A 25,263-nucleotide genomic window follows, 5' to 3' on the forward strand; every position below is an offset into this window, starting at 1 on the left:
CCGGCAGTCTGGCAGGACCTGCTGGTATTTGTAGTTCCTAAATATCTGGAGAGCCATAGTTTGCCCAGATCACGGAATTTGCTGCACTGAAAAAATCTCGCACCACAATTAAAAAGGGGGCAGTAATCGTGATGAGCGAGTATACGCGTTGCTCGGTTGACCTCCGAGTATTTATGACTGCTCGAAGATTTAGTTTTCATTGCGGCAGCGGAGTACACTCACTCATCACCAGGCAGTTAACGTAAAGTTGGAAGATTAACATACAAGCCCCATGAACGTAAAGGTCTAAGTATTGCGGGATAAGTGATGATGGGGGGCAGATACTTTTCTGGTCTTCACTGACCCTGTTAAAGGCCATTGCAGTCAGCTTTCCCCTTAACTTAGAGACTGAATAGAAATGTGCAATAAGTCCAGGCTAGGTTTAGTGTCCCTTTAAATCGCAAAAGATGCCAACAGATTGGAAGGTCTGTCTGCGGGTGGAACGTCAGCGCCATCGGAGGTGCTCGGCCCCGGCCAGCAATGTTAGTGTTCAAAATTATTCTGAAATGTAATCATGGCCTCAAATTGTGTAAATGAGGTCAGAGGGAAATACCTGAAAAAGGATATTAACAACGCGGCCATATTTCCACAGGGAGTTCTAAAAATTGCTGACCATATCTACGCGTTTATGGCCCACAATATTAGCCAAAGTATGCCCGTTTGCCCATTTTATCCACTGCATTGTCTAACCTGTTCTTTTATAGCAAAATCTGGCACTTACATTGTGGACCTGAAGTTATGTGTCCTGTATACCAGCTGCACACGGAAGTCACGGTTGGAAATCTAAGAAGAAATTGAGGGGCTTCAAAATGTCAAAAATTGCATTTGTTGGCCACAAGGTAATAAAATGTGTCATTTATGGACTCGGTGCTTTAGACTATCGACTCCTGATCTTTATTAAAAATTAATAAGAGCATCTAGAAGGCGGCTACTGGTTTAGTCAGTGACAACATGGCAACTTTGGCGCTACATAAGGTCAAAGATTGCAGCACATCGCAACAAGATTGTTGACCCTTCAAGTTGGCGAAGGACACACGTCACAAGAAATCCAGCGACATGAGCTTTGCAACGTGACTGCAATCACTTACTACATTGCAATGTGGCAATCTACGACATCGTGCCCCAAAGTTGCTGTGTAGCCACCAGCCTTAAAGTTTAACTGTTACCAACAGGTTCTGGCCAAGTGCACAGGAAAATCACAAGTGACCTGCAGCACAATGACCTCAGCAAAAGAAGAGTCTCCCTTTGGGGATTCTTTAAAGCGTGCCTCCAATTTTTTGTGATCATTGAGACAAGGCAAGTCATGAACGAGGACTCCCGTCAATTAGTAGAAAGTAGGAGCCGATGGTTCTGTACTTGGCTCGCAGGTCACAGATTTCCAAATCTCTGGGAAATGCCGATTGCAGTTGGTGTGGTCCCAACCATCATGTCTCAGTAGAATGAAGGCACACCCTTAAAATCACCCTAGAACCTCCGGGTCCACGTAGGTGAGAACATTGAAGACGACACATTCTTTCTCCAGACCCTCTCCATTATTTGAGAAGACACTATGGCGATCAGAAAGCTCGGTACGCCCTCACCATACTCCTTCACTATTGAACCATTCCCAGGGGTCAGGCCACCATGCAACCCAAGGCAGATTATAAAAGTGCTATACCGCGCCATAATGTGAGGGCCAAAGGTAAACCCTGAAAGCCAGGAAAAAAGTCTTAGTATAAAATCTTGCAGCAAAAACCCAGGAGCAGTGCAAAGCTAACCCACTGTATCATCGTATGCTGGACCATTAAGTAAGGCAATTATTTACAAGTTAGTGTCTTAAACTAAAAGAAGCTCGTCTAGAGTAGAAAAGTTTGGAACTAAGAATGGGGGAAAACTCCCGATAAAATAGACTGGATATTATAAAAGAAAAAAAAAAGGCACCTTGTGCCGTCGACACCTCTTTGTGGCGTATTACTAGATAATACAAAGAAGAGCACTAGAATGACAGAAGGCGAGGTGCATAAAAATGGCGGTCGCAAGCGGAAATTGGAGCCAACGGCAACCAATGAGGCTCCAGCTTTCATTAATCTAAGGCAGATTAAAAGAAAGCAGAGACTTGATTGGCCGCTACACGCCAGATCCTCTTTATCATATATCTTCCCCATAGTGTATGGGAAGAAGAGGTAAAAAGAAATGCAAAAGGAAAAGTCCAAACTGTAGAAAAAGCAGAAAGTAATATTTAAGCTCTTAAAGACCGTTGATATAAGTACATTTTTTTTTACATAAAGGACTGTGAACAGTAACACATTCTCTTAATATAAGAACAAGTAATTTGGCTACACCAGCAAAGGTTCTTCCTTAATTCTGGTCCGCCTCACGAGTCTTCAGGAAGTGTGGGGGGAGGGGAGGGATGAGAAAAGTCTATTATACAAACTGCAGAATACATGTTTTATCTACAATAGCTTTTTTTTTTAATGCAGCTGCCATTTTAACTTTCTGCAACATAACGTATACTACTATATTGAAATTGTAGTGTCTGGTTGGAAAAAAAAAAGTGGAAAGACACACAGACCCTATACAGATTGCAAACAAATGGAATAGGACAAAATAATAATAATAAAAAGAAAATAAATGGATAACTGGTTTAGAAAATTATTAGCATATTCCATTCCCTTTCCAAAATAAACTAGAAAAAAAACAAAAAAAATAAAAACACACAAGTTTTGGTTGAACCATAAGAAAACCTCTTATGTAGTCACCATGGTTATGAGACTATAAAGAGGGGAAATAATTACTAATAGTAACAGGAAAGGAACTACAAATTCTATGTATGAGAACACCAAATATATTCAAAACCTCTAAATAATTAAGAGCGGTTTTCCAGGATTTTACAAAATTTGGCCAAAACATAGGGAATGCTGATACTGCCCGTTCCCTTTAAAGGAGTTTTGGTTCTTCCAATTCACCAACACATCCTGTATACATTGAGAAAATCTGGGATTTTAAATTAAGGTAAAGTACCGGGGGAAAAAAAAGGAAATGGTAAAGGACATCAAATACTACATATGCATAAATAAATTGGTTTTGGCATAAAAGAGAAATAGCAATACTGCAAGATGGAACTCCGGTTACTGTCGGTTGTAAGCACAGAATACCTGGCTGCAGACAAATACTCATCATCAGTTCAACATTAACCATTTTCCTTCCAGGACTCTGCAATCCTCCCCTCTCACATATGGCGTTTGGATACCACATCTCTGGAAGTGCCAAGACTATTTACATGTGACGTTACACTGCCAAAATGGCTTGACAGAATTAACATGTCCGCATTCCATTCACACAGCTTAGCTCCCGCTACGTGTTTAGTAATGCAGCTTTTCAAGCTCAAAGCAAGTTCGCTAGGAGCCTCCACTGAAATTTTTGAGGCTCGGTGCAGCCGGCTTAGAAGCTTGGGCCCCTGGCACCCAAAATTGTTGGGAGTGTTTGGTGCCAAAATGCTTCCTAGCAAACAGCTACCGGAAACACATGGTAGAATGTCCCGGTCTTGCGCTCGGTCACCCCACCGCTTTGTGTTTGCCACCACAGCACCCACACATGACACCACAGTTATAGCAAGCTCGTAGTGGGAGGTAACAGCACATGCCAGGAGCAATGATTGACAAGGGGACGAGCAGCATCCACCGGAGGCAAAACTTTTCATCACTGGTATCACATGAACAAGCATCTGTGTATTCCCCTTCTGAGTCAGACATGCAGTGGTAAAGGACACAGTCTGCGAATCCCATGCAGCTGACGCGGCGGATGCAGTTTCGGACTGAGTCTGGAGCATCCTGACATTTCCCCCGGCCGTTCTCATCATGGTTAAACATGTCTCTGCAATATACACATCTGGACCTTTCACCCTCTTTTCTCCTGGACTTACATCGGCTAGGCTGTGTATTTATAACGGGGCCTTTAAGGTCCTTGCATGTTCCAAAGTCTGTGTGGTCTACGTAAGGATAGTTGTAGTCGTGTTTCGAGGATTCGTTTTTGGCAAACCGAACGTATGAGTCCGCGTTCTCAGTTTCCAGGTATTTGCGTTGGACTGGTGCCTGGCGGTAATCCTCATAACCGGTGAGCCAGTTTCTTTCCCTTGGGTTGATGCGAACAATCTCATCGTCGTCATCTGGAAAGCTGACATGTCGAGGTGGCCTAGGTAATGACTGAAGGAGAGACACCATGGTCAGGAATCTGGACATTGTCTGGTGTGTTAGAGCTTTTTTCCCCTCAATTACAAAGTATTAAATGCATTATAGCTTTGTGTCTATAACCATAATGTAGACTGCGTCACCATGGTATAAGATAAAATATATGGTGTGATCTTGCAGTCACATTGCCATCTATTCAATTTTATAATCTCCCACGGCTGCACAGAAGGTAGGATCAGACTACATTGCATCTGTTTGTAGTCTGTTACCATGGAGACCTACAAATCTGCATAGAATGTGTTGTTTTTTTACCCTAACTTCCGACTCCACAGCACTGGCTCACTACTGAGCATATACATAAAGTGCAGCGCAGATTCATCTCAACTAAAAGAAGAGATCCTTCGATCAGGAACAGAACAGACATTTAAAGGACATTTCATAATTTTCCTAAATTCTTATGAAAAAATTTTACAGCACATCCTGCATTGTACTACTGCACCCAATGTATTATATATTTTAGGAGTTTGTCCATTTTATACCAACTCCACCAAAAGGGACACCAACTCACACTTCACAGCCCTGGGTTGCTTTATTTAAGATGCAGTAGAAGAATCATAAAACTTGTGTTGAAGGTGGACTCTTACCAAAACATTCATAATGCCCTATGTTTCTATATATATTTCATTAGAAACGGGAAACTTACTTGTTCTGGAGGATAGTGTTCGGTGCTGTAGAAATCAATGTGACTCAACGTGCTGTATCGACAACCTCCACCCATCATAGGAGATGAGATGGTCCTCACTGGTGCCTCTCTTTTCTGTGACGAGTTGGAGGAACTATCTGTACCAGTCTGAAAGTGTAAAAAAAATAAAATAAATAAAAACTACATTTTTAGGCTAGAAACATTTTATAGTGCTCTGCAATTTTAACAAATTAGCTTCCAAAACGTTAAAGTCCATCATTAACTGTCTGGCTACCTCTCCTCCTACTCCCTCTGACCGGTTACAATATGGCTTCTGACCGCATCACTCAACTGAAACTGCCCTAACTAAAGTCACCAATGACCTACTAACCGCCAAGAGCAAGCGACACTACTCTGTCCTCCTCCTCTTGGACCTGTCTTCTGCCTTTGACACTGTGGACCATTCCCTCTTGCTACAGATTCTGTCATCTCTTGGCATCACAGATTTGGCCCTATCCTGGATCTCATCATATCTAACAGACTGGACATTCAGTGTCTCCTTCTCCCACACCACCTCCTCACCCCGCCCCCTGTCTGTCGGTGTTCCCAAGGCTCAGTTCTAGGACCCCTGCTCTTCTCCATCTACACCTTTGGCCTGGACAGCTCATAGAATCGCAGGGTCTGCAGTATCATCTCTACGCCGATGACACACAGATCTACCTATCTGGACCTGACATCACCTCCTTACTGACCAAAATCCCACAATGTCTGTCCGCTATTTCATCTTTCTTTTCTACTCGCTTTCTAAAACTGAACATGGACAAAACAGAATTTATCATCTTTCCCCCATCTCACTCTACCCCTCCACCAGACCTATCCATCAATGTCTGCTCACATTCCCTAGTCAAGCATGCTCAGTGCCTCGGGGTGATCCTCGACTCTGCCCTCTCTTTCAAGCCACATATCCAAGCCCTTGCCGCCTCCTGCTGACTCCAAACCAAAAACATTTCCTGGATCTATTCATTCCTTGACCAAGAAACTGCAAAAAATGCTTGTGCACGCCCTCATCTCTCGCCTTGACTATTGCAACCTCCTGCTCTCTGGCCTCCCCTCCAGCAATCCTGCACCACTCCAATCTATCCTAAACTCTGCTGTCCGTCTAATCCACCTGTCTCCCAGTTATTCCCCAGCCTCTCCTCTCTGCTAAGCCCTTCACTGGCTTCCTATTGTCCAGAGGCTCAAGTTCAAAATCCTAACTATGACATTCAAAGCCATCCACAACCTGTCTCCTCCATACATCTGTGACATGGTCGCCCAGTACTTACCTACACGTAACCTTCGATCCTCTCAAGAGCTCCTTCTCTACTTCCGTCTTATCTCTTCTTCCCACAACCGCATACAAGACTTCTCCCGTGCTCCCCCCATACTCGAACTCTCCACAACACATCAGACTTTCGCCTACCATGGAAACTTTCAAAAGGAACCTAAAGACCCACCTCTTCCGACAAGCCGACAACCTGCAGTGATCCTCAGTCTACTGAACCTCCGCACAACCAGTTCTACCCTCTCCTAGTGTATCCTCACACATCCCCTGTACACTGTGAGCCCTAGCTGGCAGGGTCTCCTCTCCTTCTGTACTTGTGTGTGCATTATATTGCTCATGTTGATTGTACTTGTCTATGTATGCCCCTTTTTACACATGTAAAGCGCCATGGAATAAATGGCGCTATAAAAATGAATAATAATAATAACAATAATATCTATAGTAATGGTCAAGTAGATTTACAGACCGCTGTGAGAAACGAGGAGTAACCAGAAGATCATCCATGGAAGACAGACATCCAAGAACATCACAGACCACATCAAATTTGAAAAAGCATAAAAAGGTATCAACCACATATTAGAGTAAAGTAGCGTTACAAGATAATCAGATATTTGACCATTTTTGACAACACAGGATCTCCTTTTTATGGCTGCTGCACAGATAGTCCTTATGACTGCCCAAACACTTTGGGTGAACGTCAAGTCTGCAGATTTTATGGACCATCTAATGTGTGTAGGGCTGCCCAAACTCTGGATTTTAACATACCCCAGAAACATAACCCACAGTCAGAACAGACTCAGGGTTGTTTATTTCTTCCTCTATCCATTTTTCACATGTGCACACTTGGCTGAGCATACATGTGTCTGAGAAGGTTTTGAGTAATGGTGGTGGTTCGGCTGGCAATCATCTAAGGTTAAGCTCACGTGTCCATTTGTACATTCAGTTTGCTCTGTTTTAGGAACAGAAAAATGGAATCAGTTATTGTTATCACAGTTATGGAATGGAAGTAGAAGAGTCGGCAAGCCAAACCTCCGACTCCCCAGTTTCCATGACACCGACTCCACCAAAATGGGCTCCGACTCCACAGCCCTGCCTCCAGTAAAACTCACCGGCCAAGTGGGTATTGTTTGTGGGTCATAACCTGTTCCCACTAGAGAATCCAAAGGATTAGCTCTGTTAGTTAACTAAATATTAGTGGATGAGAAAAGTGAGATTAACAAGGCACAAGATCATTGGAGGTGGGTGGTGAAGATCTTTCAACAATAAAATCTAATAATTTATTTAAAAAGTTCATCTTAATCATTATTACTAGTGATGGGGAATAATGGGAAGACTTTGAGAGCCTATACTCCTGTAAAAAAAAAATGATAAATTAATGTACAGAGGTGAACTGACTGCATTTGATAGAGAAGGGGCGAGACGTCCTCTGTGGAGCCCCATATTCTTTGAAGTAGTCATTAAAGGTCATATAACCATAGGCTGAAGACCACTACTTCTGAACAGCAGAACTGCCCATCTAATATCAGTAATTCCACACATGCTTGACCCCCATTTGCAGCCAGCAGGCATTTCTGCAATTGTAAAATGAGTGATAATGAGTTTCAAGATGCCAGTCATTGAGAACCCATTCACATTCCAGCATTTATCAAAGAGCAAGGAGAACAGACGTTGGGGTAGACATCTGCAGCTTGCAAACTATGAATCACTGCCTGCATTTACAAAAAAAAAAACAAAAAAAAAACGCTACCATCTATAAGAAGATCTGAGGCTCTGGCCACCAGCAGAGACCAGGAAGCGTCCACCCCCTCTCATAATGATAGCTGAGGTCCTGGTAAACAAGGAACGGGATCATCGAAAATAACCTGAATGAGCCAAAATATCCTGCAATTTGGGATTCAGCTGCCAGCAAGTACACCCCTCGCTATACTTACAGACCTCAGTATAACATGATGACCAGATCGCTGCATGTTTATACATGGTATTGTGGCCATTTAACTGTCGCAGTATTTTTTTACTACTGTGTTGCTTTTAGAGCAGGCAGTTTTCCCATTCCAGATTTACCTAAAATATCCCACTTAAAGCTAGGTTTACATGAGCAGATGCAAAATCATCTGTTAGGTCCGGAACTAAAAGACAATTTTTAATTCATGTTGACATCTGTATGCCATCTGTGTCCATTTTAAATGTCCGTCTTGTCCATCCGTATGGTATCTATTTTTTACATGACTAGTTTAATTATTAATACATGAAAAATCCAGTTTCCGATCTTTATAGTTGTAGACGAATGACATGCAGATGATGGCCCGTGATATTTTTTTTTTGCACCCCAATAGACTTCTAATGGGTGAGTGACTTAGAATTCGGATCAAAGGAGTCCAAGCTGAAATTTATTCATTTTTGTACATGCAGATCGTTGGTAGTGTGTAAAACATTCATGTGAGCAACCACGTTGACTTGCATACTACCACGTTGACTTGCATACTACCACGTTGACTTGCATACTACCACGTTGACTTGATTGGTCATTGTACTGTCCGTACGCTACCTGTTTTGCATACAGATGTTTGTCTGTGCCTGGATCTAACCAGATCACATCACAAATCTCACACTGCTCAGGATAACCTGCAGCTGTCACTCAGGCTGGGTGGGCAAAGACTGAATACACTTGGGACTCCTGAGATCTTTGATGGACTCTTAAAATGCTCATCTTAACATGCTGCCATTCTGCCATGGATATTTAAAGTAAGTACACCAGTCTCATGGGGTCTAATGGATCTAAATAATAATCTATCTCATTTTTTTTCCTGATGTACAGCTAGATAGTTTTTATACACCTTACATATCTCTCTGTAAACCTTCCAAATTTTCCAAAACTTTCTAAAATTCCCAGCTAATGTTCTTGTACTAGGTCAAAAGTATTTAGGCAATTTCAGAATTTCAGAGCTCTGTCCATAGGATGTGCAGCTCAAAGAGGTTGAACCCAAACTGATCACCAAATAATTATCAATTATTATGTGGACAGGTGATCACTTTTAATCCTCAAAAATATGTAGTCATCCAGCAATTTTTTGTACCTTTATTCACATCTTCATGGCATGCTATAAACATGGCCTATTCTAAGGCTATGTGCACACGTTCAGGATTTATTGCAGAAAATTCCTGAGAAAAACCTGAAATTTTCTGCAAGAAATCTGCATGCGTTTTTGGTGCGTTTTTACTGCGTTTTTGGTGCGTTTTTTTCCGGACATTTCCCAATGCATTTTATAGTGGGAAATCCGCAAAAAACCCGCAAAATTAATGAACATGCTGCGTTTTTTACCGCAATGCGTTTTTTTTTCGCGGTAAAAGAACGCATCATGTGCACACAAATTGCGGAATTCATTCTAAATGATGGGATGCATAATGTATGCTCTTTTTTTGCGGTTTTATGGCGTTTTTATAGCGAAAAACGTGAAAAAAACGCGAAAAATCAGCAACGTGTGCACACAGCCTAAGAATGAAACGCGTTGGGGGTTTGCACATGCTGTCATGATTATCAATATGAAGATGTGAATAAAATTACAAGGGGTATTGTTTCTCTTTGTGGAGAGTGACATGTCAAGCATGCTGAGCTGAGGAGACTTTTAAGCCGCAATGCTCCTCTAGGAAATATGCAAATTGTCTCTTTAGAGTTCTAGTTCTCTTCCTCTCTGATGCCACCTGTAGGAAGTAGCCCAAGCTTGACATGTCACTCACCGCAAGGAGAAACGATACCCCTTGGATCCCAGTCAGACGGTTCTCACCCAGGCAAACCAGATCTCACACTTTGCACTGACGAGGGGCAGTACCCCGGAACACAGTGTCTGCAAATTGAGATTCTGGTTTTGGCTACTATCCCAAGTCACGTGGCTCGTTAAAGGGTCGACACTGACTGTAAATTGTAATTTTTGTGTGTAGACGGAAACCACAGTACCAGTCGGAAACTCCTACAATCACAAGAAGAATGAACAGATCCCATTCAGATGTGGTCCTTGGTAGGATTAGGATCCAGGACCCTAATGCTGTAAGACAACACTCCCTGAAACTTCCCATATCTAGACTATACTTTAATTACACTACATCAATATGTAAAAGAAAAAAAAAAAAGATTAAAAAAAAAAAGGAGGCGGAAAAGCAGCTCCTTTATGAGGATCTTTTTTCAAAAAAACAGTCTAAAAAGATGAGCGGCAAATCATTAGTTACCAGTAGTAACGAGACTAAAGGACTCAATGTCCTTCAGAACGATATAAAAACAAATCTGTGGCGACTTCTAAAAGCTTCTCGACACAGGCATTTCCCACACTGCAAGCAGAGGTGGTATTTTAAGGTCTGCCAGTGGTCACTTATGGAGGGTTGAGATCACTACCCTGTATTTTCACTTGGCAAACCTTAAAATAGAAAGCAACAGCTGATGCAACCCGAAATGCTTAAAATATACTTGTACTCCGATTTTAAACCAGAGGAAATAGTTTTACTGAACAATGCCAAGTGGAACACAAGATATTTTAATATTCACGGTGCTGTGAACCAGACTGCCAGCTCACTAGCCCAATGGGAATTACATTACTCACCACCAAAGCGTCTCTCCTTGGAACATAATACCCCGCACCGCGCTTCCTGCATACTGGAGTTTATCCTGCATTTCATGCCTGTGCAGGCAAAACAGGCTTTACTGCAAAAGCTGCTGGCTAATCGTCAATATGGGAAGAATAATATAGAAAGGCAAGGGTGCCCGTTCCCTTAAATGTAAGACATCCAAACCCGCGGGCAGGCAGCTCGTTTTTTTGGACCTGCTGACTAACATGTATGGAACTGTCCCAAATCTCCCCCCAATGGCAGCTAGATGGGGAAAAAGTATTGGGCATGTCAGATTTCAGCAAGCCCAATCTTTTGTTCCTGTGGGAGATAAAGTGCTGCCAGATGTGTTTGACAGCAGCTTATTCCTCTTAGGGGAAAAAAAATAAATAAAAAAGTAATAGTCAGGCATGTGCACCGCCCCATAAAACAACATGTGTACGAATACTACCATGGATGGATAGCATGTGCCATAAGGCTGCGTTTTCCAGTGGTATTTGTGGTACATAGTGGGTAGTGTGGTTGACCACCACCTATCTGCTTGACCTGGACTTTTGGTGGATGATTTTTTTTTAATGTGTTTGACGAAAAATCATAAAGCCAAGAGCGGTTTTTGCCAACCCAGCCTAAAGGGCACTCGATCATGCCTCGCTTTATAGCACTGGTCTCCTCCAATGAAGCAGAGGGGCTTTTTGTCTTCACTGAGGTTCTAGTTACCCAGGTGTGGCTTCAATCTCTGTGCCCCCCTATTGTTATACCCAGTGACGGACAAACAGAAAGGGGCCCCTGTGCAAGAACAGTATATGGTGGGCCATTTGCCGTCCGTTAGCTCATCACAATGCACAGTCGCACCTGCTTTGGAGGTAGAAATGACCCTGTCACTTCTTGAGCCCTTGTGTTGCACCAATGCCATGTCTGCTTCTGGATACACCCTACAAAGTCGGAATATTGCAACATCTCTATCCCCCCCCCCCCCAAACGCCCAGTTATTTGCAAAAATAGTTTCCGACAAGCCAAAAACACATAGCGCAGAGTAATGTTCCATGTCCGGGGAGAGAGAGGCGCACCATTTTCGAAGATCCAGGTGTCTGAGCGTCTTTCCACACAATTGGGGAGTGCAGTTTAGTTCTGTGGGCCAAAGTGCACACTGCTGCTTGGTACAGTGATGCAATATGTACTTAGAAGAGAGATTCCGGCATTCCTACAGCTCTTCTACTCCCTCTCTGGCCGCTGCCGCTCCACGCACTGAAAAGCAGGTCTAATCTGCTAACAGGAAGTTGTCAATCATCCCGCTGTCACCGGGCCAGCATCCACTGCTCACAGTAACTGTATGCAGGGCCCGTGCAAAGTGTCACCTTCACAACGGAAGAATCCAATCTTAACAGTTACCTTAAGAGCGCAGATTTTCCTGCAATCTTCACCGAAATCAGAAGACTGATCTGTGATCATGTTGCTCTGAATGTATATCAAATATAATGCGATCCTCGACTTTTATATACCGTATGGCGTGTATCGACCCATCAGTACTCTATATAAGACAAGACGAGTTACCAATGTCGCCCGATTGCCTGCATCGGTGAACGTCAAACTGCCAAGGACGTCCGATGTCACTAACAATTCTACTTTGGTCTAGTTGGTCTCATGCTAGAATTTTCTGCAATAAAAGATATACATGAATAGATTAGTTTTTGGGGAGGGACAGCTATAACTAAATTTCCACAAAAAAAATAATCTAAAATTTATGGCACAAAAAATTGAGATACCGGTTGTAAATAAAAAGGTCTAAAACTATATGTAAAACTAGATGGCAGCCCGATTCTAAAGAATCGGGAGTCTAGAATCCATATATACTTTATTTATTCAAATGTAAGAATAATTTGGTGGGCGGGGACCCTCGGCCTCCGATTTGGTTGGCGGGGCCCCACGGCCTCCGATTTGGTGGGCGGGGACCCTCGGCCTCCGATGTGGTGGGCGGGGCCCCTCGGCCTCCGCTTTGGTGGGTGGGGCCGGGCCCCTCGGCCTCCGCTTTGGTGGGTGGGGCCGGGCCACTCGGCCTCCGCTTTGGTGGGCGGGGCCCCTCGGCCTCCGCTTTGGTGGGCGGGGCCCCTCGGCCTCCGATTTGGTGGGCGGGGCCCCTCGGCCTCCGATTTGGTGGGCGGGGCCCCTCGGCCTCCGATTTGGTGGGCGGGGCCCCTCGGCCTCCGATTTGGTGGGCGGGGCCCCTCGGCCTCCGATTTGGTGGGCGGGGCCCCTCGGCCTCCGATTTGGTGGGCGGGGCCCCTCGGCCTCCGATTTGGTGGGCGGGGCCCCTCGGCCTCCGATTTGGTGGGCGGGGCCCCTCGGCCTCCGATTTGGTGGGCGGGGCCCCTCGGCCTCCGATTTGGTGGGCGGGGCCCCTCGGCCTCCGATTTGGTGGGCGGGGCCCCTCGGCCTCCGATTTGGTGGGCGGGGCCCCTCGGCCTCCGATTTGGTGGGCGGGGCCCCTCGGCCTCCGATTTGGTGGGCGGGGCCCCTCGGCCTCCGATTTGGTGGGCGGGGCCCCTCGGCCTCCGATTTGGTGGGCGGGGCCCCTCGGCCTCCGATTTGGTGGGCGGGGACCCTCGGCCTCCGATTTGGTGGGCGGGGACCCTCGGCCTCCGATTTGGTGGGCGGGGACCCTCGGCCTCCGATTTGGTGGGCGGGGACCCTCGGCCTCCGATTTGGTGGGCGGGGACCCTCGGCCTCCGATTTGGTGGGCGGGGACCCTCGGCCTCCGAAGTGGTGGGCGGGGCCCCTCGGCCTCCGATTTGGAGGGCGGGGACCCCCGGCCTCCGATTTGGTAGGCGGGGCCCCTCGGCCTCCGATTTGGTGGGCGGGGACCCTCGGCCTCCGATTTGGTGGGCGGGGACCCTCGGCCTCCGATTTGGTGGGCGGGGACCCCCGGCCTCCGATTTGGTGGGCGGGGCCCCTCGGCCTCCGATGTGGTGGTCGGGGCCCCTCGGCCTCCGCTTTGGTGGGCGGGGCCGGGCCCCTCGGCCTCCGATTTGGTTGGCGGGGCCCCTCGGCCTCCGATTTGGTTGGCGGGGCCCCTCGGCCTCCGATTTGGTGTGTGCTCTGCCTGGGGCCACTGTGCTCTGCCTGGGGCCCCATATGCTGCCTGGGGCCCCTGTGCTCTGCCTGGGGCCCCATATGCTGCCTGGGGCCCCTGTGCTCTGCCTGGGGCCCCATATGCTGCCTGGGGCCCCTGTGCTCTGCCTGGGGCCCCATATGCTGCCTGGGGCCCCTGTGCTCTGCCTGGGGCCCCATGTTCTGACTGGGGCCCCTGTGCTCTGACTGGGGCCACTGTGCTCTGCCTGGGGCCCCATGTTCTGCCTGGGGCCACTGTGCTCTGCCTGGGGCCCCATATGCTGCCTGGGGCCCCATATGCTGCCTGGGGCCCCTGTGCTCTGCCTGGGGCCCCTGTGCTCTGCCTGGGGCCCCTGTGCTCTGCCTGGGGCCCCTGTGCTCTGCCTGGGGCCCCATGTTCTGCCTGGGGCCCCTGTGCTCTGCCTGGGGCCCCATATGCTGCCTGGGGCCCCTGTGCTCTGCCTGGGGCCCCATATGCTGCCTGGGGCCCCTGTGCTCTGCCTGGGGCCCCATATGCTGCCTGGGGCCCCTGTGCTCTGCCTGGGGCCACTGTGCTCTGCCTGGGGCCACTGTGCTCTGCCTGGGGCCCCATATGCTGCCTGGGGCCCCTGTGCTCTGCCTGGGGCCACTGTGCTCTGCCTGGGGCCCCATATGCTGCCTGGGGCCCCTGTGCTCTGCCTGGGGCCACTGTGCTCTGCCTGGGGCCCCATAGGCTGCCTGGGACCACTGTGCTCTGCCTGGGGCCCCATATGCTGCCTGGGGCCCCTGTGCTCTGCCTGGGGCCACTGTGCTCTGCCTGGGGCCCCATATGCTGCCTGGGGCCCCTGTGCTCTGCCTGGGTGTAGGACACTGGTGACGTCACTTATCTCCGGACATTAGCTCCGGACATTAGCTCCGGACAAAGCCACGGAAGTTGGCACAAATTGCAGGAAGTAGTATTCTAGGCAATTATATATTAGATAGGCAAATGAGGTCTTCATTATAGGACAGATTTATGAAAATGGTCAAATAAGCTTAGTTGCCAATAGCAACCAATAATAGTAATTAAAAAAAAAAAAGCAGCTTTAATTTTACACAAGGCCTTTAAGAAAGGAAAACTGAGTTCTCGTTGCTGCAGGCAACAAAGACACATTAAACCTACAGAAGCTTCTCTGACCAGAGCCTTATATACACTATACGAGCGAAGGTATCGAGACACCTCCATATTACACCTACAGAAGCTTCTCTGACCAGAGCCTTATATACACTATACGAGCGAAGGTATCGAGACACCTCCATATTACACCTACAGAAGCTTCTCTGACCAGAGCCTTATATACACTATACGGGCGAAGGTATCGAGACACCTCCATATTACACCTACAGAAGCTTCTCTGACCAGAGCCTTATATACACTATACGAGCGAAGGTATCGAGACACCTCCATATTACACCTACAGAAGCTTCTCTGACCAGAGCCTTATATACACTATACGAGCGAAGGTATCGAGACACCTCCATATTACACCTACAGAAGCTTCTCTGACCAGAGCCTTATATACACTATACGGGCTAAGGTATCGAGACACCTCCATATTACACCTACAGAAGCTTCTCTGACCAGAGCCTTATATACACTATACGGGCTAAGGTATCGAGACACCTCCATATTACACCTACAGAAGCTTCTCTGACCAGAGCCTTATATACACTATACGGGCTAAGGTATCGAGACACCTCCATATTACACCTACAGAAGCTTCTCTGACCAGAGCCTTATATACACTATACGGGCTAAAGTATCGAGACACCTCCATATTACACCTACAGAAGCTTCTCTGACCAGAGCCTTATATACACTATACGGGCTAAGGTATCGAGACACCTCCATATTACACCTACAGAAGCTTCTCTGACCAGAGCCTTATATACACTATACGGGCTAAGGTATCGAGACACCTCCATATTACACCTACAGAAGCTTCTCTGACCAGAGCCTTATATACACTATACGGGCTAAGGTATCGAGACACCTCCATATTACACCTACAGAAGCTTCTCTGACCAGAGCCTTATATACACTATACGGGCTAAGGTATCGAGACACCTCCATATTACACCTACAGAAGCTTCTATGACCTCCCATTCTACATCCATAGCCATCAATATGGGATGGGTCACTATAACAGCTTTCACTAACTTGGGAAGACTTTCTAAAAGATTTTGTAGGTGTGAGACTTTTTGCCCATTCATCCAGAAGAGCATTTGTTAGGTCAGACACTGATGTTGGAGGAGATGACAGGGCCCACAATCTCTATCCTAGTTCATCCAAAAGTTGATTGTTGGGGTTGAGGTCAAGGCTCAATGCAGCCAACTATGATCTTCCACACCAAACTCTCCCCAACCATGGCTTTATGGACTTTGCTTTGACACTGGGGCACAGTCATGGGGAACAGACAAGGAGGGGGTCCCCAAACTATATACATACATACATACATACATACACACACATAAAAAAGTTAAGAAATAACTAAATAATGAAAAGGAGAATAACCGTAATATCATCATATTTTTTTCAGCTAAATTCCGATACAGCCGAACTACTTCATGGAGAACGCAGAACACAATGCTAATGGGATCTTCTTGCGGATAAATTGGGGTGAAATTTTAGTGGGTACATAAACGCCAACTATCTTCTATGTGTTAGGGCCTCTTATACTTTTATTCTGGGGCCCATGAGCATATTTCTTTTTAGAAATCTGGGCGCCTTTGTGCAATCCTCCTGGACATAGACTTGGGTCATTTTTAGAAAACTGCAGCTGCTAAAGCCAAAACAGCACAAACTGGAATGATAATATAAAAAGGAATAAAAAAAAAAGCTGTTGGAGAAAACAGGATGTTTGGTAACAGAGTTAATAGAAACAAAGACAAGTCACATAACAAGTGTCGCCTGCTGGAGCGGGTGATATGGATACCATCTGAGGTCATTGGCGGGAGATGCAGGGTCGTAAACCAGCGTTATCCAGCAGGGGGGCAGGCGGACTACTTTGTAGGTTAGTTTAGCAGTCAGCTGTCACGATGGACATTTTGTTATTACAATATTTTATCAAATTTGTAACGCCAAGAAATAGTACTTTATACAATCCAGTCAACAGCGGCTTTGACAAGACAGATTGTGTATTTGGCCCTGATTAATAGCGGTTTAAGTCAATATATATGGCACGCTGATCAGATGATCCATTAGGACCCATCATGATCCGCAAGGAAGCCTCAATGTTGTACATATAAAACTCAGGTGTCCGCTGCTCCTATAAAGAAAATTTGGCACAGGCTTTATTTCGAGGCTATACCCATGAAAACACAGGAGTCTACATAGGAGCTGCATATGCAAATGGTGGTATATTTTTTAATCAAACAGTATTTAAAGAAAGTTGCTCCATTTCTTTTAGTTGCACTGGAACAATACAAGAGGATTTTCCCCTCCGCTTTCCTGGGAGGAGTTGAACGGAGCAGCACATTTGCTCTTCCACTCTAACCAAGTCTATGAAACGCATGATAATAGCCAAGGTCTACGCTCAGTGTCAGACTTTAATGGTTCAGTTTGCATGTCTGACACATTCAGCTCTTCCTGATCAGAGGAGGACATTTTTCCCAATGTGGCGTTTGGTGGTGACCCCAGCAGTAAGATAGGCGATAACTTTTTAAGCTGGAAAATCCTTCCAAATAAATGCTATAAAATACCAGCAATATTACTGCTGCCCTTTTTCTTTTAGTCCTGTGCAAGCAAACAAGCCAACCCTGTACAGCCTATTCTATATAGAATAAGCCAGGTAATGGTGCCATTACAGTGTATTGACATAATGGATAACCAGCAGGAGTGTTGCACCCTCATGGACAGGTGTAAAGTTGCATTTTAGGAGGCGATACAAGTAGCTCTTTATTCTGTCCTAGCTATGCGGTCCCACCTGTGTTTTCTTTGCTGTATTGGATTACATTTTTATTTTACCTCCATAAAGAACCGTGTGCAGCTAGCACTGAGTAAATAAAATAAGTCTTCTGGAAAACATAATCCTGACAGCAGATTGCATTGTCTCTTCCCCGAATCCACCAACCCAACCGGCTCTTGCTGCAAAAATTGGACTGGATGACACCCTTTCCTGCTTCACATGACTGTTGATCCTGTGTAATTTCCTGCACCTTCAGGAAATCCTTCTGCACAGACTACAAATAACCTGGACTTAGAGTATGACAATTATTCACGTATGCTAAACACTGTGATATGTAATTGGAAAGCGGGGATGTTACAAAGGACAAGGCTGCTAAAAAGTTCAGCTCATCTACACTGAGGACCTTTTAAAAGGATGTCATGCTAAGGCTACTTTCACACATCAGGTTTTCAGTGTCAGGCTAAATCCGGCGAATGTTGGAAAAACTGGATCCGGCGCAGATTGTGAAAAACTAATGCGACTGATCCGTTTTTTTGACGGATCCGGCTAGCATATCTAGATTATTGGATAAAAAAAAAAAAAATTTGGAGCATGCTCAATTTAAAAAACCGGATCAGGCCGCCGGATCCGCCTTAATCCGGATCCGGCACCTTCCGGCTCCCATAGGCTTCCATTCTAGCAAACAGCCAGAAGTCAGGCTTTTTCGCCGGAGATAAAAAACGTTGCTATGGACGTTTTTTTTCAAGAAACCGGAAGCGGCAGATTTGCCGGATCCGGCGAAAACCGGACGAAACGCAATGTCATCCGGTGCAATCCGGCACCAATACAAGTCTATGGGAAAAAATCCTGATCCGGCGGCAACATTCGCCTGATCCGGATTTTTTAAAATTAGCCGGATTTAGCCTGACACTGAAAACCTGATGTGTGAAAGTAGCCTAACAAAAAAAAAAAATTAAATGTGATTGCGGTAAAATGCAGTTCATAGAGAGTTAAATAAAATGATACCTTGATATCTGCAATTTGTTGTCTTATTCCAGAGAAATTCACTTGTTTCTCAATATGTAAAATGAGCTGTTACGATCTGTGGGCCGGAATTAGATTTCCCTGAGAATGACTGACAGGACACTCCTGATCTCACTGCAGAGCTGTGCCTGATTCTAACTAACACAGTATTGCAAAACTGAACTGTGTCACATTACAAACACATTTGCAGTGACAGATGTCCTCTGTGAGCTTCTATCTCACAGGCAGCCAGTGTGGGTGGAGGGGCAGGACAGCAGAGCTGTAGCTCTGTGAGAAGAGAGTTGCAAACGTGCCTGTAATGATAAAGTGTTTGTGTAAGCTTTAATCACACACAGCCATAACATGTTTTACACCGGTAACCGCCGATTGAAAAAAAAAAAAAAAAAAAAAAGCCCTGGAGGCAGATTCACAGGGAGATGTTAATCTGGCCTACAGATCTTAACAGCTCATTTAGGCTGGTTTCACATTTGCGGTTGTGTCCGCAGAGTTTCTGACGCATACATCTTGATTTCCTATCTTTAACATTGTAGACGCAGGTGCATGCGATCGGCCATATTTGCTTACGCATGCGTTTGGTGATCCTCAAATTACTCATCTTAATATTTGGGTTATACAGCCAATCCAAAAGCTATTTCTTAATGCGTGGTGTTTGTATAATGGAATCTGGTTACAGATTTGCTTTAAATGACTAAGTTATGCTACCTGCTAATATAGTTAAGGTCTGAAAGGTGCCACAATCTTTAGCTACAAGCTCTTCTCTATTAAGAGATCGGCTTAAAGAGGTTACTGGGTCTAGTTAGATTTTTTTATTTTATTTTTCTTTTAAAAATGGGCCTAAGAACTAACAGGCAGGTAGTTGCCAACAACCTGCCTTTGTGCCAGATGCCGGTCTCTGCCGGTACAGAGTGGTCAAAGACCTCTCCTGCTGGCGATTAAGCTGCTTCTGCTGATATCACGTTGACAGAGCAGCAGCTTCTATTCCACTCTGCTCTTTTGAAGGGGTGCGACTGCCGATATCATGCAGATTGACAGCCAGCTCCACGATGCCAATGCAGTCATGCCCTGTCAACAGAGCAGCCTGGAAGAGGAAGAGCTGCTCTGCTGTCGATTAGCAGCTGAATAGCCGGCAGGAGTGCTCAGTGACCTCTCTGAGCCACTGCTGGGTAAACTAGGTAGGTGATTAGCACCTACAAGGCTGATTTTTTTTTTCTTTTAAATAACACAGACCTAGGATAAGGCTGGCTAGCTATTGAAATGAGCAGCTCCCTTCGCACAGCACTACAGCCACATGTGAACGCGGGAAATGTTGTCTTGTGTTGCATACAAATTGGAAAAGGGCTTGTAGGGCCTGGAGCTTATAACTGAAGACTGGGGCACCTTTCAGATGTGAACAATATTACTAAATAGCATAAACTTACTCATCTAAGCATATATAACTTTTTTCAGACTTTTTCTTTTTAGCTTGATAATCCCTTTAAAAGGTTGTCCATTACTTTAGCATTGATAACCTATCCTTAGGAGAAGTCATCAATGTCTGTTCGATTGGGGTCCGACATCCAGCATCCTCTGATCAGCGGTTACTGGGTTCGGCGGCCAGAAATACTCACTTGCGGAGCTGGCCATCTTCTGGCATTGGCCACCGCAGGGTACTACACTTCCTTCCGCCTCCTATCAATTTGAATAAGAGGTGGATATGTAGTACCCTGCGGTGGCCACTACCAGAAGACTAAGCAGCTCGGTAAATGAGCACCTCAGGCCGGCAGCCGCTGCCACCAATAACAGCTGTTTGGCGGGAGTGCTGGGTGTCAGATCCTGACTGATCAGACATTGATGACCTACCCTAAGGATAGGTCATCAATACTAAAGTAGTGGACACCCCATTTAAAAGAAATGAATAGACCATAACATTTTTGCAGACCGGTCACTGAAGACAACTTCTGCCTGAGCTGGAAGCCTGGCTCACTGTCAAAATAAAGTTGAGGCCAACCAATGATAAAATAGAGGCACAGTATACCTCATGCCTGACACGATATTCCTTTAGTGTAGGATCCACCACACAAAATGGCTAATAGTCTAAAGGAGGAAAAGAGGAGTCTCGCAAACAAGCAAAAATATCTTCTGGCAGCGTAAGGCGGTGCTGTATAACTAGAGTACATCCAATTTTAGGTGGCCATTACGCTAAAGATTTTGTGCGTGACTTGAACGAAGTCCTGGCCTGACACACACACACAAAAAGGCCAGCTCGGCCCCACTGCAAGTTTACTTTTTATGCTGTTTGCATAAGGAAACACTACCCTATTCATTGAGCCTTCTGCTTCAAAGACTCCAGAGACACAGAACAGTGAGTTGCTTCATCAGCTTTAGCAGAGAAAGACAATAGGGCTGAAATCTCACAAATCCACGAGCGAAGCTGGAGATGTAAAGGACGTTCTGAGAAGGATGTCTGGTGGGATCCTCACAACCACTGACTACAATGAAGAGTCAAGAACCACTACCACCTCCAGGATCATTCACTATAAATGTAAAAGGAAGATTTGTGACATGGGCTGCAGATATGGTTGGTCAAATGGGAAATTTACTAAAAAAAACAAAAAGAAAGCAACAAAAACCTACTTTAAGACTAACTAATTGGTAAGCCAAGCTAATATAATTACCAGATTCCAAAATGTCCTGTGGATCGGCTAGGGTTGGGGTTGTGGAGATGGGGCAGGTGCTTTTCCTCATGAATGTCCTAGCATTTATAATGCTTGCTCATACAGCGCCAACATATTCTGCAGCGCTTTACAGACATCATCATCGGTCACAATCTAAAATTCCCCAGCAGTGTGTTTTTGTTTGTAGGAAGAAAAAAAACAAAAACGAAGAACGTGGAGGAAATCCAGACAATTACAGGGAGAACTTAAGACTCCTTGCAGATGTTGTCTTTGGTGGGATTTGAATCCAGGACCCCAGCGCTACAGAGCTATAGTGCTAACCACTGAGCCACCATATGATGATGTTTGATGAATGGTCAATAGGACCAGATAGCATGTATCTAAAGACCATTGATAAATGCGAGGCTCACCTTTAGATCATTTATTCCACTTTCTAGTAAACAAGGATTAAATAATATGATCGTTAAATGAGTTTTGCAGTTTAGAAAACACATTTCGCCTACCCTAGACGTCTCCCATACACTTTATATATCATCCAGCTAACCAATCACCTGAGCCATTATTGGGCCATTAGCCATCACCACTGCCTTTCCTATACACGAAAAATGTTTCTGCTGGATCCGTTTTTTTCTCATAGACTTGTATTAGCGGTGGATTGTGACGGATGGCCACGTTTCATTCGCCGTGCACTGGATCCATCGTAAAATCGCTGTCAGTCGGGCGGACACAACGCACATAGAAACGTTTTTTTTGTGCACATCGGAATATCGCGCAACGACGGATCCTGCACCGTCCGTCATTGGCCGTCCGTCGCTGTTTGTCAAAAGCAAGAATCCAGTGACGGGTTCCGTCTTTTGAAACTGAGCATGCGTGGAAGAATTTCCAGTCAGGGAAATTCTCTCTCGCTCTCTTTTTACTATTGATGCTGCCTATGCAGCATCAATAGTAAAAAGATATAATGTTAAAAATAATAAAAAAAAAAAAATTGATATTCTCACCTTCCGGCGTCCCCGATGCTCCCGTTCCCAGTAATGCATTGCGAGAATGACCTGTGATGACGTACGGTCTCGAGAGACCGCTACGTCATCGGGTAATTTTGCAAGGCATTACTGGGAACGGGAGCATCAGAAAGGCTGCAAGGGACCCCGGAAGGTGAGAAAATCAAGATTTTTTTTTAAAAAAAATTATTATTAACATTATATCTTTTTACTATTGATGCCTCACATGAAAAGTTGGTCACACTATGTTTGACAAGTGTGACCAACCGGTCAATCAGTTTTCCAAGCGATGCACCAAGATCGCTTGGAAAACGCTACGGATCCATCAAAAAAAAGGATGCAGTGGATCCGTGTTTTACAATCTGCACAGGATCCGTCTTTTCAACATTTTGACGGATTGTGACTGATTGTAAAAAACAGAAGCGTGAAAGAGGCCTAAGGAGGCCCCCATATAAAATAGACTGTCAGTCAAACCAGTGACTATGGGTGCCGTTTACGAGGGTCTTCTGGGTATGGGCATGTGAAAAAAGCTGATCAATTTCTCAATACGAGCCAACTTAAAATGTAAACCTTTGGAAAATAAATAAATAATAATAAGCAGCGTTTCCTGAAGAAAAATTTGATTTTTTTTTTTTTTTTTAAGTGGCTCTGAAGAGATTTTTTATTTTTTTTTACCAAACTGCATTTTGCGACCTTTTGATTTCAAAATGTCAAGGTTGGAAGAGTCCTCCTCAAAGAAGTGACATATTTGTTTGCTTCCTGTGGCGAGGTTTTCATACCATTGTTGAAAAGAAGAAAAACAATGCTCAAAAAACTTGCATGAACAGCATACTGCATTAGACAAGCCACTTAAATTTGAACGGACTTAGGCAATGCTTTATTTCCCCTGCGGGGGCGCTGCTGGGAGATTAAACACTTATTTTTGCAAGGGTCACAAAGGATCGCTAGTGGTTCTAGGGTTAGAAATTATTACAAACATCTGGATCATTCTCAAACGCTCTCTCCAAAATGAAATAATAATGGCCGACTACGATGGAGAACGTATAAAACTAGTAAAGTGCCGTTTACACGTCAGAGCTGGGAGTGGTAGAATTCAAAGGGGTTGAGAACTGCGCAGACCTAGGAGGGGAGCGAGAGCGCTCCATCCCCTCCCCTATAGGGTCCCATAAATCAATCTGGCAGGTAGCTGGGAAGCAGCTGCTAATGATAGCTTAACTCTGGAGCAGAGGAAGTCACCTTTTAACCCAGCCTGCTGTTGTTTGTCTTTTAAAACTGGGACAAAAGAACAGATGGGAAGAGAATGCCAACTGCTAAAAGAATGTGGTCAGCGAGGGCTAGGATCCTGAAAGGACCCTCTAACCCGCACCTCTCAGTACCACCACTCCAGGACCCCCGCCCTTGCTGCAGCCTGCCTGCCATGCACTTGCTAATGAATTATTGGTTAGCTATGCAGTAGTCTCACTCTATCCTTTCAAGTGTATTTGATATGCCTGCTGAGGAAGAAAGGGTGTTACATGGAGAAGGAAGCGGATGACTCACTGATTCAACAATACAGATAATACGCTCCTCCCTTGTATTGCCTTGACCTTGGTTGATCTGACCATTAAGATCTTGTTCACGTCAGCTTTTCAATGATTCATCTACTATGGTGGAGAGGAATCTGATGCGGCTTTACAGGCAGAAGCATTTTCATCTACTGTTGAGTTACCAAATGTGCAAAGGATTCCAGGCTGACTATAAAGGCAATTTACGTGGATAGTGTTCCCTCAGAAAAAGCTCCAATCCAAGAGATAGCAAACCGATCAGTACTCAAAGGGAACCTGTCAGTAGGATCAACCCTCCCAAGTCATCTATATGGGCATGCAGGTCATAGAAGCTGAATAAAATGATACCTTGATATCTGCAATCAGATGTCTTATTCCAGAGAAATCCACATTTTTCTTAAATGTAAATGATCTGTTCAGGGCTATGGGCTGGACACTGATCCACATGAAGATCTGCCTCCAGAGATTACTGTGATTGCTAGGGGTACCGTTACACTAAACGATTTACCAACGATCACGACCAGCGATACGACCTGGCCGGCCGTGATCATTGGTAAGTCGTTGTGTGGTCGCTGGAGAGCTGTCACACAGACAGCTCTCCAGCGACCAACAATGCCGAAGTCCCCGGGTAACCAGGGTAAACATCAGGTTACTAAGCGCAGGGCCGAGGTTAGTAACCCGATGTTTACCCTGGTTACCATTGTAAATGTAAAAAAAAAACTACATACTCACATTCCGGTGACTGTCACGTCCCCTGCCGTCAGCTTCCCGCACTGACGGTGTCAGTGCCGGCCGTAAAGCACAGCACAGCGGTGACGTCACCGCTGTGCTCTGCTTTTACTTTACGGCCGGCACTCACAGTCAGTGCGGGAAGCTGACGGCGAGGGAAGTGACAGACATCAGAAGGTGAGTATGTAGTGTTTTTTTTTACATTTACAATGGTAACCAGGGTAAACATCGGGTTACTAAGCGCGGCCCTGCATTTAGTAACCCGATGTTTACCCTGGTTACAAGCGAACACATCGCTGGATTGGTGTCACACACACCGATCCAGCGATGACAGCGGGTGATCCAGCGACGAAATAAAGTTTCAAACGATCTGCTACGACGTACAATTCTCAGTGGGGTCCCTGATCGCTGCTGCGTGTCAGACACAGCGAGATCGTATGTATATCGCTGGAACGTCACGAATCGTGCCGTTGTAGCGAC

General features: G+C 45.4%; 1 protein-coding gene across 1 annotated transcript in view; it reads right to left on the minus strand.

The window, feature by feature from the left end:
• Positions 1 to 2,298: 2,298 nt before the first annotated feature.
• The window catches only part of SPRED2 (sprouty related EVH1 domain containing 2), an 85,994-nt gene continuing 63,029 nt past the window's right edge, over positions 2,299 to 25,263 (minus strand). The window contains exons 5-6 of the mRNA XM_077282528.1: positions 4,909 to 5,055; positions 2,299 to 4,220 (exon numbers count right to left, since the gene is read on the minus strand). Coding sequence (XP_077138643.1) covers positions 3,573 to 4,220; positions 4,909 to 5,055 — 795 coding nt within the window. The 3' untranslated portion in view covers positions 2,299 to 3,572. The remainder of the gene's footprint in view (positions 4,221 to 4,908; positions 5,056 to 25,263) is intronic.

Source organism: Ranitomeya variabilis, chromosome 2 (genome assembly GCF_051348905.1).
Source record: "Ranitomeya variabilis isolate aRanVar5 chromosome 2, aRanVar5.hap1, whole genome shotgun sequence".
NCBI lineage: Eukaryota > Metazoa > Chordata > Amphibia > Anura > Dendrobatidae > Ranitomeya > Ranitomeya variabilis.